The 13365-nt window shown below is 40.7% G+C and overlaps 1 protein-coding gene across 1 annotated transcript in view; it reads left to right on the top strand.

Annotated features, from left to right (window-relative positions):
- The window catches only part of naa40 (N-alpha-acetyltransferase 40, NatD catalytic subunit), a 12725-nt gene extending 10 nt beyond the window's left edge, over positions 1–12715 (top strand). Inside the window, exons 1-8 of the mRNA XM_078275819.1 lie at positions 1–326; positions 2404–2499; positions 4568–4620; positions 4817–4912; positions 5377–5535; positions 5655–5738; positions 8441–8518; positions 9210–12715. The exon at positions 1–326 is cut by the window's left edge and continues 10 nt beyond it. Coding sequence (XP_078131945.1) covers positions 321–326; positions 2404–2499; positions 4568–4620; positions 4817–4912; positions 5377–5535; positions 5655–5738; positions 8441–8518; positions 9210–9357 — 720 coding nt within the window. The 5' untranslated portion in view covers positions 1–320 and the 3' untranslated portion in view covers positions 9358–12715. The remainder of the gene's footprint in view (positions 327–2403; positions 2500–4567; positions 4621–4816; positions 4913–5376; positions 5536–5654; positions 5739–8440; positions 8519–9209) is intronic.
- Positions 12716–13365: the final 650 nt, after the last annotated feature.

Genomic DNA, 13365 nt, shown 5'->3' with positions numbered 1-13365 from the left:
GGAGAGGAGAGGAAAGAAAAGGGCAAGGAAGGGACCTGCAATAAATTCAGCCTCGTACTCTTGGCGCCAATCTGGTTTAAAGAGAACAAAAAGAGCTATTTTTTCATTTGATGTTTTATCAAATTTGCGCCTACCTGCTGCTTCTCTCGCAGCCATCGGTCGGTGCTATAGCCAGCTAGCCTCGTTAGCACACTATCTATCATTGTCATATTAATCTGCCCCCCTTCTATAGTGAAGATACTAATAACTCAGCAACAGCAAAGGACAGGCACAATAGAGGTGTGTTTCTCCAGGGGGATTGATAAAACACCGCTACAAAAATGGGGGTGAGTTATGTGTTTTGCTTAATGTCTCGATGCGAGGTAATACAATGAAAGGTGGATGTTTTGGGCTCGCAAATGCGTGATGTTGAGAGGCGAGAAAGAAAGAAAGAAGGAAGGAGGGAGGGAGGAAGGGAAAGGAAGAGAGACCATGGTGGATGCATGTAACGTGTTAGTCAAAGGTGCTGGTCGACACGGGGGTTTATTTGGCTGTTAGCCGTTTAGCTGCCTCCAGGTAGCTTAGATAGCATTCTGTCGTTAGCCTAAGCGTACACATAGCTTCATATGGCATTTTCAGCATTATTACGGCATTGTCCTTACCGCTGTGCACTGTTAACTTCTGATGTGTTGTGCCATTGTTAGCGTGCTAGCTGTGTTAGCCACTTAGGAATGCCATATTAATGACGAGTGCTTTACTAGCTATTCGTGCTAACGTTACTCGTGTGTATACATTTTATTACCAACAAACCAGAGTGGGTGTCTTAGCCCACCTGGTTATAACGCATTCAGACTTGTTGGATGTAAATAATGTACTTCTCAGCACCAGTCGGGCCTGCACTCATGCTGTAAAGATAAGTTAGATTAAATAACTTGAGCTCGTCTCTTTAAACAGACCTGAGTTTATCCTCCACGGCACTTTCACTCCAGATAAACCAATCCACGTGTTTCAACAGTCCCAGCTCAGTCTGCAGCCTTTCTGTGCTTGGTACAGAGTTAATGCTGTGAACTATAGTTGGTAATGCAGTGCATTCCTTCCCATAATTGTTGCTTCTTCTGTTCAAGTCTGGATCTAATAAGGAATGTAGCTAATTCCTACTTTTTTGTCTATTGTCATGGTTTGTTCATGAAACATCAACGCACCATTTTTATGCACTGTAAACTTGATTGACATATAAATGCATGGGGCGTCCCAAGATGGGTAGTGCATTTTAGCTGCATACAAAATGTCATACTGGCAGTGTAGGGCTGCAACTAATGATCATTTTCCGTTATTGATTCATCTATAAAATGTCAGAAAATAATCAAATCTCCATCACTATTTCCAAAGCCCAGGGTAATGTCAAACAGCTTTTTGTATGACTCACAGTCCAAAAATCTAATGTGTCAAGCTACTTCTACTGTGAGTGTTAATTTTCTATATAAATTACAGGTGTCAATGATTAAAGACAGCTAATAATCACTATTCATGGTAGTGCACCTGGTAGAGACATATTTATAGCAGCTTTTAAAGTGTGTGTTCTCATTTGCCAGGCATATGTGCAATTAGAGTAATTTGTGTGAATTATGGCTGCACCATTGCTGATACTAGCGTTGGACATCAAGCCAAGATCCGGAAGAAATAGAGTATCAGAATTTTCTCCAATACTATTAGTCCCACACTGAGGGCAATATGCAACATCAGCGATATTAACACTCCCCTGTTTTACACAGCATTGACACATGGTGATCATGGAAGCTACTGAAATCAATATGAATGCCATTTTCTTTTTACTCACTGTTATCTTGTGCTATTGTGACTTTAAGAATGATTGTGTGTGTGTGTAATAGTAATAAGATTTGTTTTATATCTATATTTAAGTGTACCTACTTTTGTTCGTATTGCTTGTGATAAAATGTTGCTGCAAATGAGGTCTGCACACAGAAACACAGAATCATATATATATGCAAAGAATATTACTGGTAATTTATATGTAGAGGTCTTCGAGTACATAGATGAATTATAAAAATAAATAAAAACAAAGCTGCAAAATCCAGGTGCAACTAATTTCCCGTATTTTTAAATCCCTAATAATTAAACAGATGTAATTAATTGTCTGTCAGTGAATGGTGGCCTGACCAGAAAGTTGTTGAGTACAGAGTAGTGGGGAAGAAATGATGTATTTCTGATACGCATGTCTTATATATTTTCCCTCCTTTCTTTTTACCCTGCGTTATCATGTGTTGTCTCCTTTCAATCCTCCTCTCTTCCATATTGTCCGTCTCATCTGTTCATCTGTCCCTGCTTGTCTCTTCTGCATGTCTGCTGCTAACACATCCCAACACATTCCTCCATTCATCCATTTTCCTTATTTCCTGTGTCCAGAGAAAGTCCAACAGAGCAAAGGAGAAGAAAGCCCGGCGTCTGGAAGAGAGGGCAGCTATGGATGCTGTGTGTGCCAAGGTGGACGCAGCCAATAAGGTAATTTGGGTTGCAGATTAACCAGTGAGGTTGCTGTTGGCAGCCTTGGGAGTGGGCCAAATGGAGGGCTTTTGAGGGGACCTTTGGGGAGATGGTAGTTAAAACTATTAAAGGAATTGGGATCATCTTGTTAAAAAAAAGAGGTTGGGGTGTTCCTGACTGTAAAACAAGTGCACATTTTGCAGTTGTGTAGTTTTGATAGTTGATCATGGCATTGTAACTGATGTTCAACTGTAACAAGTGCTTTACATAAAAGCATCCACCACTTGGTCCTTTTACATGCTGTTTCAGGCTACCCTGTGTATCCAGATTGCATCGAGCACAGCACTTAAAACCTCCATTGTGAGCTGAGATTTGTCTCATTTGTTAACTTGCATTAACAGACATGGTTCCATGCAATGACACCAAAAGATGGGGATGTCCTCCTTACCCAGAATACACCCGTAAATGATTTTCTCAAGGCAGGAAAAAAACAAATGCAGTGCCATATGTTTCTTTATGCATAATTAATCAGCATAATTAAATCCTGGCCATGTAGTAGAACACACAGCAGACAGTTCCGGAAGCTTGGAGGTTGGCGAGAGATGAACCTTTATTGAAGGCCGGAGGAGAACAAAGCTCACACCCTCACCTCGGGCTTAACTGTAGTTACTTCCTTGACTAAATCTGAACAGGCCTGCCTGCGCTTAATACTTTTCTCTGTCACTTTGTCCCAGAATGGGGCACTGTGTGTTGCATGCTGTTCTCTCTCCCGCCCCTTTCCACTGTTGATGTGCCTACGGGGAAGGAATGCAAGAAATTCTCCCGACGTAACATTTATTTTTGTTTGTGCTCTTGCCAACAGTGTTGAATCTTGACTGAGACTGTTGTTTCAAACGAACAAATAGTGTATTCACCGCTTAAAATAACATTTTCTGGTAGATTCAGATTCTGTTGGTTCTTTTTGGCCTTAAAATGGAGGAGAGGTATGGCTGAATTACTGAACAGGCCTACTAGGCGGGGAGGGGGGGGGGCTAAACAAGACCTTCAGCTAGAATTGACTGTTGGATCCATTTGTCACTGGGAAAAATCAACTGGCTTATTCAGAAGTAGGGAAGTCCTGATTTTGCTTTAAAATTCCGATCCTTAAACATATCTGCTGATACCAAGTCTGAAGTGATTTATTTGTATTGCATGTTTTTTCATCTTTCCCCTGATGCAGCTGCACAGTTCACACGTCTGTATCCAGGGGCCCAGATATCTCAATCTGTGCAAGAAGAGGAGTATTCTTAATTTGACATTATGTATACTCTCAGGGCCAAGGAAAATATGACTTTGTGGGTGCTTATTATGAGTGACTAATGGGGCTATAACACTAATAGCACTTGTAATTGTCCTGCCTGTATGGGCCCCGTTTGGCCTATTTAGGGCCTGTAGTTGTGCCAGAGGGATACTTGGATTAGAAGTACAGTCTCTTTTACTATTTGTGGGGTATTTAATACATTCACCATTAAGAGTTTAATTTGAAAATACAGCAGTGTAGAGCAACTAACGATCATGGTCATTTAGCGAATAATCTGCCTTTAGCGAATAATCTGCCTTCTTAATCAATAAAATGTCGGAAAACAGTCAAAATGCCTACTTAAATTCCCCATAATGACGTCTTCAAATATCTTGGTTTGTCCAAGCAACCGTTCAAAACCCAAATGTATTTAGTTTACTATCATTTAGGACCAAGAGAAATTACCATCTTTTGAACTTTTTGAGAAGCTAAAAACGGCTAATATTTGTAATTTTTTTGCTCGAAAAATGATTGATCGATTATTAAAAGTTGCTGATTTATTTTGATCGACTAAGTTCACAATCCACTTACATTTTTAGCTGTACAGGCAAATTAAAAGCCACAGCCCCAGTGTCTTTTTGAAGTATGTGTACAATAAATGTCAAAGCAAAAGCGTCTCTGAACACTGAAATGGCAGTGTTTCAATGGGGGGCAGTGTAGTAAGACTCGGACATGGAAGGGGAAAAGACTTGATCATTTTGTGTCTCTGAATGTGCTTAAAGCTAATTTTGCCTCTTCTCGTCACAGCTTGATGACCCACTGGCTGCCTTCCCAGCCTTCAAAAAGTACGACAGAAATGGGTAGGCAATGCTTGGACGCCTACAAAAGACTTAGACAGCGTTTCCAGAAATACATACTTGTTTCATTTTGGTTGGTCTGCTGGTGGTATTTCTGTCTGGTCTTCATTTAGTCTTTCTCTCACTTTACTACAGACTCGCATACTGTACACCCACACACCCACCGTTATTGACCCTGTTTACTTGTCTTTTCATCCAGGCTGAACCTGCAGATAGAGTGTAAGAGGGTGACCTCCCTCAACCCGCTGTCTGTGGAGTGGGCCTTCGAACTCACCAGAGCCAACATGCAGACACTGTAAGAAGACTGTTCTAGTAGTTCAAGGTGTAGTTCAGGAACAGAGTGACCCAGCTTTAACAGGGATGAACAGGTTTGCGTAGATATAAGTGGTAAATCACGGCTGAAAATAGATGGAGGAAGAAGAAGTGCAGACAAGCCAGACATTCTTTGGAGAGTGACATCAAACGCACACATACGAGTATGAATTAAATCATATTGCAGACAGATTTGAGACATTTCAGGCAGAGAAGTTACTACAATTTATCTTCTCTCACGTTGCCAGAATTTGAGTAGTGTTCAATTTAGCAAATGGCAGCCAGTCAGTCGAAACAAAATTTGTTCCATTTAGAACGTGTCCTTTTCTGAGTGGCACTGCCAGGGCAGCATGATGATGATGATGATGAGGAGAAATGAGAGTGTAAAATTAGCATGCCAGGTCACGTTTGAGATGACCCATTTTCGTTTTATCTGCTGTGCTGCAGGTACGAGCAGAGCGAGTGGGGTTGGAAGGAGAGGGAAAAGAGGGAGGAGATGAACGACGAGAGGGCGTGGTACCTACTGGCCCGCGACGGCGACTCCGCCCCTGTGGCCTTCTCTCACTTCCGATTCGACGTGGAGTGTGGGGAGGAGGTTTTATATTGGTAAGCACCCTGCCACAAGTTTGTGGATTTAAGTTTTTATTTCCACGACTGGAGAAAAGCTGTATTTCTTCTTTTTTTTTTTTTCCTTCACTCTGGTCTAACTTGTCTAACTTCTCCAGCTATGAGGTGCAGTTAGAGAGCAGAGTGCGGAGGAAAGGACTGGGAAAGTTCCTCATCCAGATACTACAGCTCATCGCTAACAGGTACAATCTACAGCTGCCATCATGGTGATCATGATGTGTGAAATTCAGATGCTTTGTTTTGTTTGTTTTTTTTATAATTGAAGTTTTTTTCTTTTATTGAGTGTTAGTCAATCAGAACAGAACTGACAGCATTGTTGTGGTACAATAATATGTATAAAGCCCCATACATACACTTGGGATCAAAATAAGTAATAATAGTAAAAAAACAACAAAAATAAATTAAAAAGAGAATGAGTCCAGCAACCACAGTGGTACATCTCTTATCATTACTATATACCAGCAGTACCATAGGCAAAAAAGTGATCCCATGACCTCTTACATCCTTCATTTTCATTATTAATTCTGGACAGCATGTGTTCATATGATGCAACTTCTGACATAAGTTCCAGCCATTGTTTAAATTCTTTTCCACACTCGTAGTATCACACAAATGGCCGTTACAACCCAAACTTTTATTACTGCCAAATCATATTTTGAAACGTTTAACAATTCTGCTTGGTCCCCTAACAGGCACAACCTCTGTGTTTTAGATATAATAAAACCTATGCCTGTCCCTATGCGTTCTACAACTTCTTCCCAAAAGGGGTTTACCAATTTGCAGATGCATTGTTGACAAATAACCAAGTGAATCTGGATTAGTGGTAATAGTATTCTAGCATTCTTACAGCTAATAGCTTTAAAACAATATTTAGTAATGTTGCCTCCTCCATGGCTCAACAATTTCTATTTACATTTTGGTCCTATAGGGCAATTGTTGAGCTTGTTGTAAGACTGGTGACTCCATCAACCTTTGAACCTATTTACTGTAATCAAAATGTTTCATCACAATGAAGCATAATGTGGTATGTAGAATACTGTTGGCCTTATTCTGTCTTCCTACTGGTAACAAATCCAATACAAATTCCAAGACTGTAGGCAAGCAAACGTGGATGTAAATGATATATGATTTAAAGGGGTGATAGAATGATTATATAGGGTATTTTACACTGTTCCTTAAGGTCTCCTAATAGGGTATGTAACATTGGTTGGGCTGAAAATTGCCCGAATGCTATTTTATTAGGCCCATAACTACCCTGTGAGTATGGCTCTATTTGGAACAAGAGCTTTTCTTCCAAATATGGTATGCTCATGAATATTTAGATGAGCTGCACGCTGATTGGTTTGAGCGAACCCCATAGAAACACATTGGAGACGAGACAGCAGGTCTCATATTTCAGACACTGCAAAGGTATACATTCGTTATTAAATTCACTTCTGAGACTTTTTAAGCGAGAAATCAACTATATAAAGATCAAATATGGGCCGTTTTACGAAAATTGATGGCTAATTGCAAATTTGGTAAGACGTGTCGGACTTTAGGAGCTCCACACAGTCTGACGAGAAAGCGGCAACCTCCATACCCAGTCAAAGTCACCGTTTCCCTGGGTACTGGAATACTGGACTACCCACGGAGCTCCGCGGAGCTGGCTGGCTGCCGGCATAACTAGAGTAGCTATATTTACAGTTTGAATTTCGTCACGCCACTTGTATAACATCTACCCCAAGGTCTTATAAAGCTAACAATGGTGTCCGATTTCAATTTAATGATTTTTTGTGAATTTCAGAAGAGGCTAGCTAGCTCTCATTGATAGAGCTCTATCAATGAGACTCGCAGACAAGAGTCGTTTATTTCCCCGATCGTTTGTTTAAATAACTCAACACATTATAATTACACACGTTATAAGATTAACTGTACCCTGTGGTAAGAGATTGCTGGCGTAACAAGCTCGCTGACCGCGCTCTCACTCACACACACACACACACACACCGGCCATTTAGCAGGAAGAGGGCAGCTGCAGGCCCTGGAGCTCTGTCAGGGCAGTGGCGTTTGGTAGTCCATTAACCCAAAAAACTGTGACTTTGCGCGGGTATGGAGCGCCGCGGGCTGCCATCCGTGACAGAGCTCCATCTAGCTCCCAGCAGGCCGGGGTCTGTGAAGGAGGACAGGCCGGGCGGCGAGGCAGCAACCCAGGCAGCACCGGCCGCTGAACTCCGACACACAGTCGGATAAAATTTGCAATTAGCCATCAATTTTCGTAAAACGGCCCATATTTGACCTCTACATAGTTGATTTCTCGCGTAAAAAAAGTCTCAGAAGTGAATTTAGTGGTAAAACAGCAGATTAACAATGTATACAATTTCTGAGATCTGCGCGACCTATTCAGAAGACTAAGCTGACCTCAGATCAGTGGTGTAGCCTATGTCAATGTTTGCACGTGACAAAGATGGAGACTAAAGCCAAATGAGGAGGAGCCGCCGAGTTGACGTCAACTAGGCGGCTCGTTGAGATTCGCCTGTTATTCAGAGGCAGTTTCAAAATGTGAGATTTGCAGAGGAAAGAGGTGTCAATGGGATTTTGAGCTTCTATGTATGTCCTATTTACCCACTAAACTGTCATTATTCAACTATGACAAGGTAAAATCGGTTTTGCATTCTATCACCCCTTTAAAATATTTAAAAAATCGCCTTTGCATGTTTTTTTTGTTTTTTTATATGAGGAGGGAAATGCTTTTGAGTTTTAGACCTCAAAGATACAGAGAATGTGTTTTGGTGAGAAACCCTGAATGCAAACACAGCTTTAGTTCGTTAACGAGACACTCCACAGGCCATATGTCGGTCACATCTGTCAGTGAATATGTTTCCTTTCTGCTCTTGCTGTCCAGTACACAGATGAAGAAAGTGATGTTGACAGTTTTCAAACACAACCACGGGGCTTACCAGTTCTTCAGAGAAGCTTTACAGTGAGTATACTGGCTATACAAAGGCGTGTTTTTATTTTTTTCAAATATAGAGAAATGGGAAGTTTAACGTTAAAGGAACACGCCGACTTATTGGGACTTTGTCTTAATCACCATATCCCCCAGAGTTAGATAAGTCCATACATACCCTTCTCATCTCCGTGCGTGTTGTAACTCTGTCTGACGCCCCCACGGCTAACCTAGCTTAGCACAGATCCTGGAGGTAACCGGCTCCATCTAGTCTACTGCTCCCAATAAGTGACAAAATAACGCCAACATGTTCCTGCAAGCAAATCACTCTGCCCAAGTAGCAGAAGTAGCAGTGCTTTGCCTTCTGAGAATATAGTTCCCAGTTTATATACGGTTAGAAGACGGGTGTGTCTCATGTGACCTTGTTATTTGTACACGCTGTGACTAAACAAATTCCAACATGTAAATCGGAAAATGCTAATTGGGAGCAGTAGGCTAGTTGGAACCTGTTACCTCCAGGATCTGTTCTAAGCTAGGCTAGCGGTGGGTGCGTCAGACAGAGTTACAACACGCACGGAGATGAGAAGGGTATGTATGGACTTATCTAACTCTGGGGGATACGGGGAATAAGACAAAGTCCCAATAAGACTCTCCCACTTCATTCAGAAAAGCTTCTCCGATCTCCTTCACCCTTGTTAAGTGACCCCTCTCTCCACACATTTAGGTTTGAGATCGATGAGACTTCGCCAAGCATGTCCGGTTGCTGCGGCGACGACTGCTCTTACGAGATCCTCAGCCGGCGGACCAAACACGGCGAGGCCTCGGCAGGACACACCCACGGGGGTGGGCACTGCGGGGGCTGCTGCCACTGATCCACTCCACTTCTACCTGTTTCTGATTGGTTAAAAGCCAGCAACTTACATGGCTGTGTGTGAAAGCTTGAGCTGCCTCCTACTCTGCAAGCGTTTTGAGTTTGACCGGCTGTAGAGTGCCGTTTTAAAAATGAACCGATTGTGGAATATCTGGCTACGGATGTTGGGTGTCGCATTATGGATTAAGATTTGTGTGTTTTTTTTGTTTGTTTTTTTTGTGTATTCCTGCTCCAAAAGCAGTATGAAGTGTGAGCTTTCATACATAGCTCCTGTTCTTTCTTTCGTACTTGTTGGTTCAATGTCCAAGCCATCTTTTCTCATTCTCTTATCCCAGTTAATGATGACCATTAGTATTCCCCAGTCGAGAAAAAGCTAAGGCCTTGCTGACACTCTCTACCACTGCAATGAACCTCATTCCACCCTACTCTCATCTCCTCACGTGCTGTACCGTATTCAAACCTTCTGCAGCGCTTCTTAAACTATGGCTTGGGACCTGGCCTAAGGCTGTATTATAGAAACTTCCTACCTCATGTCAAGATTTCATAGTACCTTTTTTCCAAATAGATCATGCCCTCACTCAAATGACTATGTATAGTAAGCAGATAAGAAGAGCTAGTCAGTTTCTGTTATACAGCCCCTGCTTTCTTTGGGACCTCGCACTGAGACTACCGGCTGGTTTCACTGAACCAGGGTCCCAGGATTAGGCTGAATGTACTCACATTTGGGTCCCAGAAAAACAGTCTGAGGAGCCCTGCTGTGCTGTAAAATGTACCTGTCATATGCACGTATGGCTTGTAAGTCATTTTCTAGCAGCAACTGCACTGTTTTGAACCATATCGTTACAGTACCCTCTAAGCACCACCCATCTTCTCTAATCAGGTGATACTTTTTATCTGTAGGCCTCTCCCCTGCTTTTATTTTCTATAACGTATGAGACAAGATGTCCACGATTGCCCTTTTTCTTCATGATGCTTTCTCCAACTTCCCCAGTGAGTGAGTAAGACACATTTCATTTCTCATGATCTGTTGCCGTCTATCTGCATCCAACCCAGAAAATAATCCGAGTATGACCCACTTGCTCATTCAGATGTTCATCTTGCTTTACCTCGGCCATATTTCCTTATCAGAGGTACATGTCATGAGCTGAAACTCTGTTTTCTGCTTCACTGAAGACACGGGGTCTTAAATCCATGAAGTCATTTGCCCGCCTTCTTCCCACCTTCTGGACTTCTATAAAATTTCATTCGCCTTTCCTTTCTCCCGTTCTTTCCGCCTCTGTTCTCCCTCCATGTCCGAAAGGAGGCGAACAATGACCGCAGACCCCTCCATGTCGCTCTCATCTTTAGTCCTCTTTGTACAATTGCTCACGCCTGCTCGCCTCTTCATTCACTTCGTTTCCAAGAGGTACTAATGATAAACAAGTTGATGTTGACGATACCTTTTCTTAGCTGTATTTTAAAAAAAAAAATATACTACAACCATCCTCCATCCCTTCTCTTACACATTTTGTTAGCATGAGCAAATCATATTGATTTAACATGGATGAGGATTGGTAGAAGTCACCGTTTCATTACGTGGCCATCTGAAGCTGATGAATGCTATGAACTTGGAGGAGGGAACATAGATTTGATGGATGGGTGATTAAAAAGTGATTGCAGAGCACGTCTAGTTTTATTTAATTTTTTATGGTTTATTCGTCTTCTCAGTCATCACCTGTTTTCCCAGCCCACTGTCATTAGTTTGTATGACAAAAAAACTGTAGAAAGGTTAAACAAAACTTGTGATCTGAATCATGATTGATCAACGGCTTCTGAACGTTCGCCGCGCAGTTTGAACGCGCATCTAAGATCCTCATGTTGGTCTAATGGCATTACTTTAATATGTCATACCTTCAGTATGTGATGGGGGATGTGTGAAATTTTAAACGCTTTAGTTTGGTATTCCTTAAAGCATCTTGGCACAAAGTCAGCACTGTTAAGATTTGTACTGTACATCTGCTGCCCATTCCCTTAAAGTTGGTCCAGAGTAATCTTACTGCCGAGATTCTTGTAGGAGTCCCACTTTGGATTTTAGATACCACGTTTCTAGTCAATGTAGAAAGGCTTCGATCTGGTTGATTCCATATCTGTTTACAAAACCTTCAGGGTATTATTGGACAGTTTTGAGTGCCAGTCGGCTATAGCCCTAATCTAGAAACCACCATCAAACCCTTTAATTCCAGGACTGTAGTCAGTTTGTACATATTTTACTTACAGGCTGGAGGTGTCAAAAGATATTACTTCACACTGCTGTGGATGTATAGATTCCTCTATCTAGTGTGGCTGTGAAGGGCTTCAATTAGTACGTTTTGAAACCGGTCATATTAAGGCCCAGTTTGAAATTTCATACAGATTAATGCCTGGTCAAAGTATGTGAAACAGGGGAGACTGAAATGTGAAGTTGACAGACACTTTCTTACACCTCGATGCTGTAATAATCTCTGTTACAATAGAACAAAATGTTATTTATCACCAAAATCCCTTTTGGATGACCCAAGTCCAGATCCTGGGGTAAAAGTTTCTGGTTGTTTCCAGACTGGGTAGAGACAAAAAAAAATATTCAGCACCTGGAGAGGACATATTGGTGTATCATGCTTGTTTTGATCATGAACAAAAAAACCTGTTAAACAACATATTGCTTCTTTTAGTTCTAGACTACCTTCTGATAAGTACAGCAATTCATTTTTTTGTACTGCATAGGTTACAATACAAAGAGGATGTTGTACATAGTGGTAGTATATCAACCGACTGACAGTCTCTCTCTCAGGTTAATCAAACGGAATCAAACCTCATCTGTTTTATTTAAACAGCCATGCTCGCTGGGTAGGATTGGCCACCGCTCTGAACTAGAGCCAGTTTTTGTTTGTGTGTCATGCCATAGTATTTAAAGAAACTGATCTGAAGAATGTGATGACACCACTGTTCAGGAGGGGATTTTTTTTTTTTTTTTTAGACTTTACAATGTGTTAACAGTAAAAGAAAAAAGCTCCTCTGTTGCCTTGGAAATGTGAATTTGCATGAAAGTGAATATGACACAAAGTTTGAACTGACCCTAGATCAGTGCTCAGTTGTCTCATAAAATCCAGATAGGTGGGATGTTTTAAAAAAAAAAAAAAATTTAAAAAAAAAAGCTCACTGAAAGTAAATAAAATGCTTTTGTGAAAATATCTTTAAGTTTGTAAGTGAGCCTAAACTTAACCCGTTTTATTTTAAGTCATTAAGTACTTTTATTTTAGAAAATGGTTACATACCCTCACAAAACCACAGATCCTTCTCTTGGTCTTTTCTCTCTGTGTGTGTGTGTGTATATGTATGTATGTATGTATATATATATATGTATGTGTATATATATATATATATATATATATATATATATATATATATATATATATATATATATATATATATATATATATATATATATTATATAAAAACACACACACAGTATAAGCTGTTGTGGATCCATCTTCATTTCTTTGCCTTTTACAGGTAACCACTTTTTAAACATGTTAAAAGTAAAACTCCATGTTTGAGAGTGAGTGTTACAGTCCTGTCCATAAACGACAATGAAAGGGAAAACTAAGTCATTCTGCCTTGTAAGTGTTTTATTTGTATGTTACAAATAAAGGAAAGTTGTTTGACTTTTCAAGAGATGCTGTTTTGTTTTTGTCATTTTATGATCTTTAATTTCCCTTTTCGTTGGACTAAACATAGGAATATATAAGGGCCCATCTTATCGTTGAAAAGGAAATACAAAATATATGATTTTGCCTTAGTATCGCATATTTTGACTTACCATATAAGTCGTTTTTTTTGTGCCTGCCTAACCTTTTATCTTTTTAAAAACAATGTATCTTCTTGGTGGAAATGGCCTCCCACAGTTATAACTCATTATGTTTTCATGATTTATACTAGGGGAAGCATTAACAGTTATTTTTTTTGCATTCTACGAGGCATCCATATTATATTA

Source organism: Sander vitreus, chromosome 19, assembly GCF_031162955.1.
Source record: "Sander vitreus isolate 19-12246 chromosome 19, sanVit1, whole genome shotgun sequence".
Lineage (NCBI taxonomy): Eukaryota > Metazoa > Chordata > Actinopteri > Perciformes > Percidae > Sander > Sander vitreus.
The sequence above is the reverse complement of the archived record's forward strand: the minus strand, read 5'-3'. Positions and strand labels throughout refer to the sequence as shown.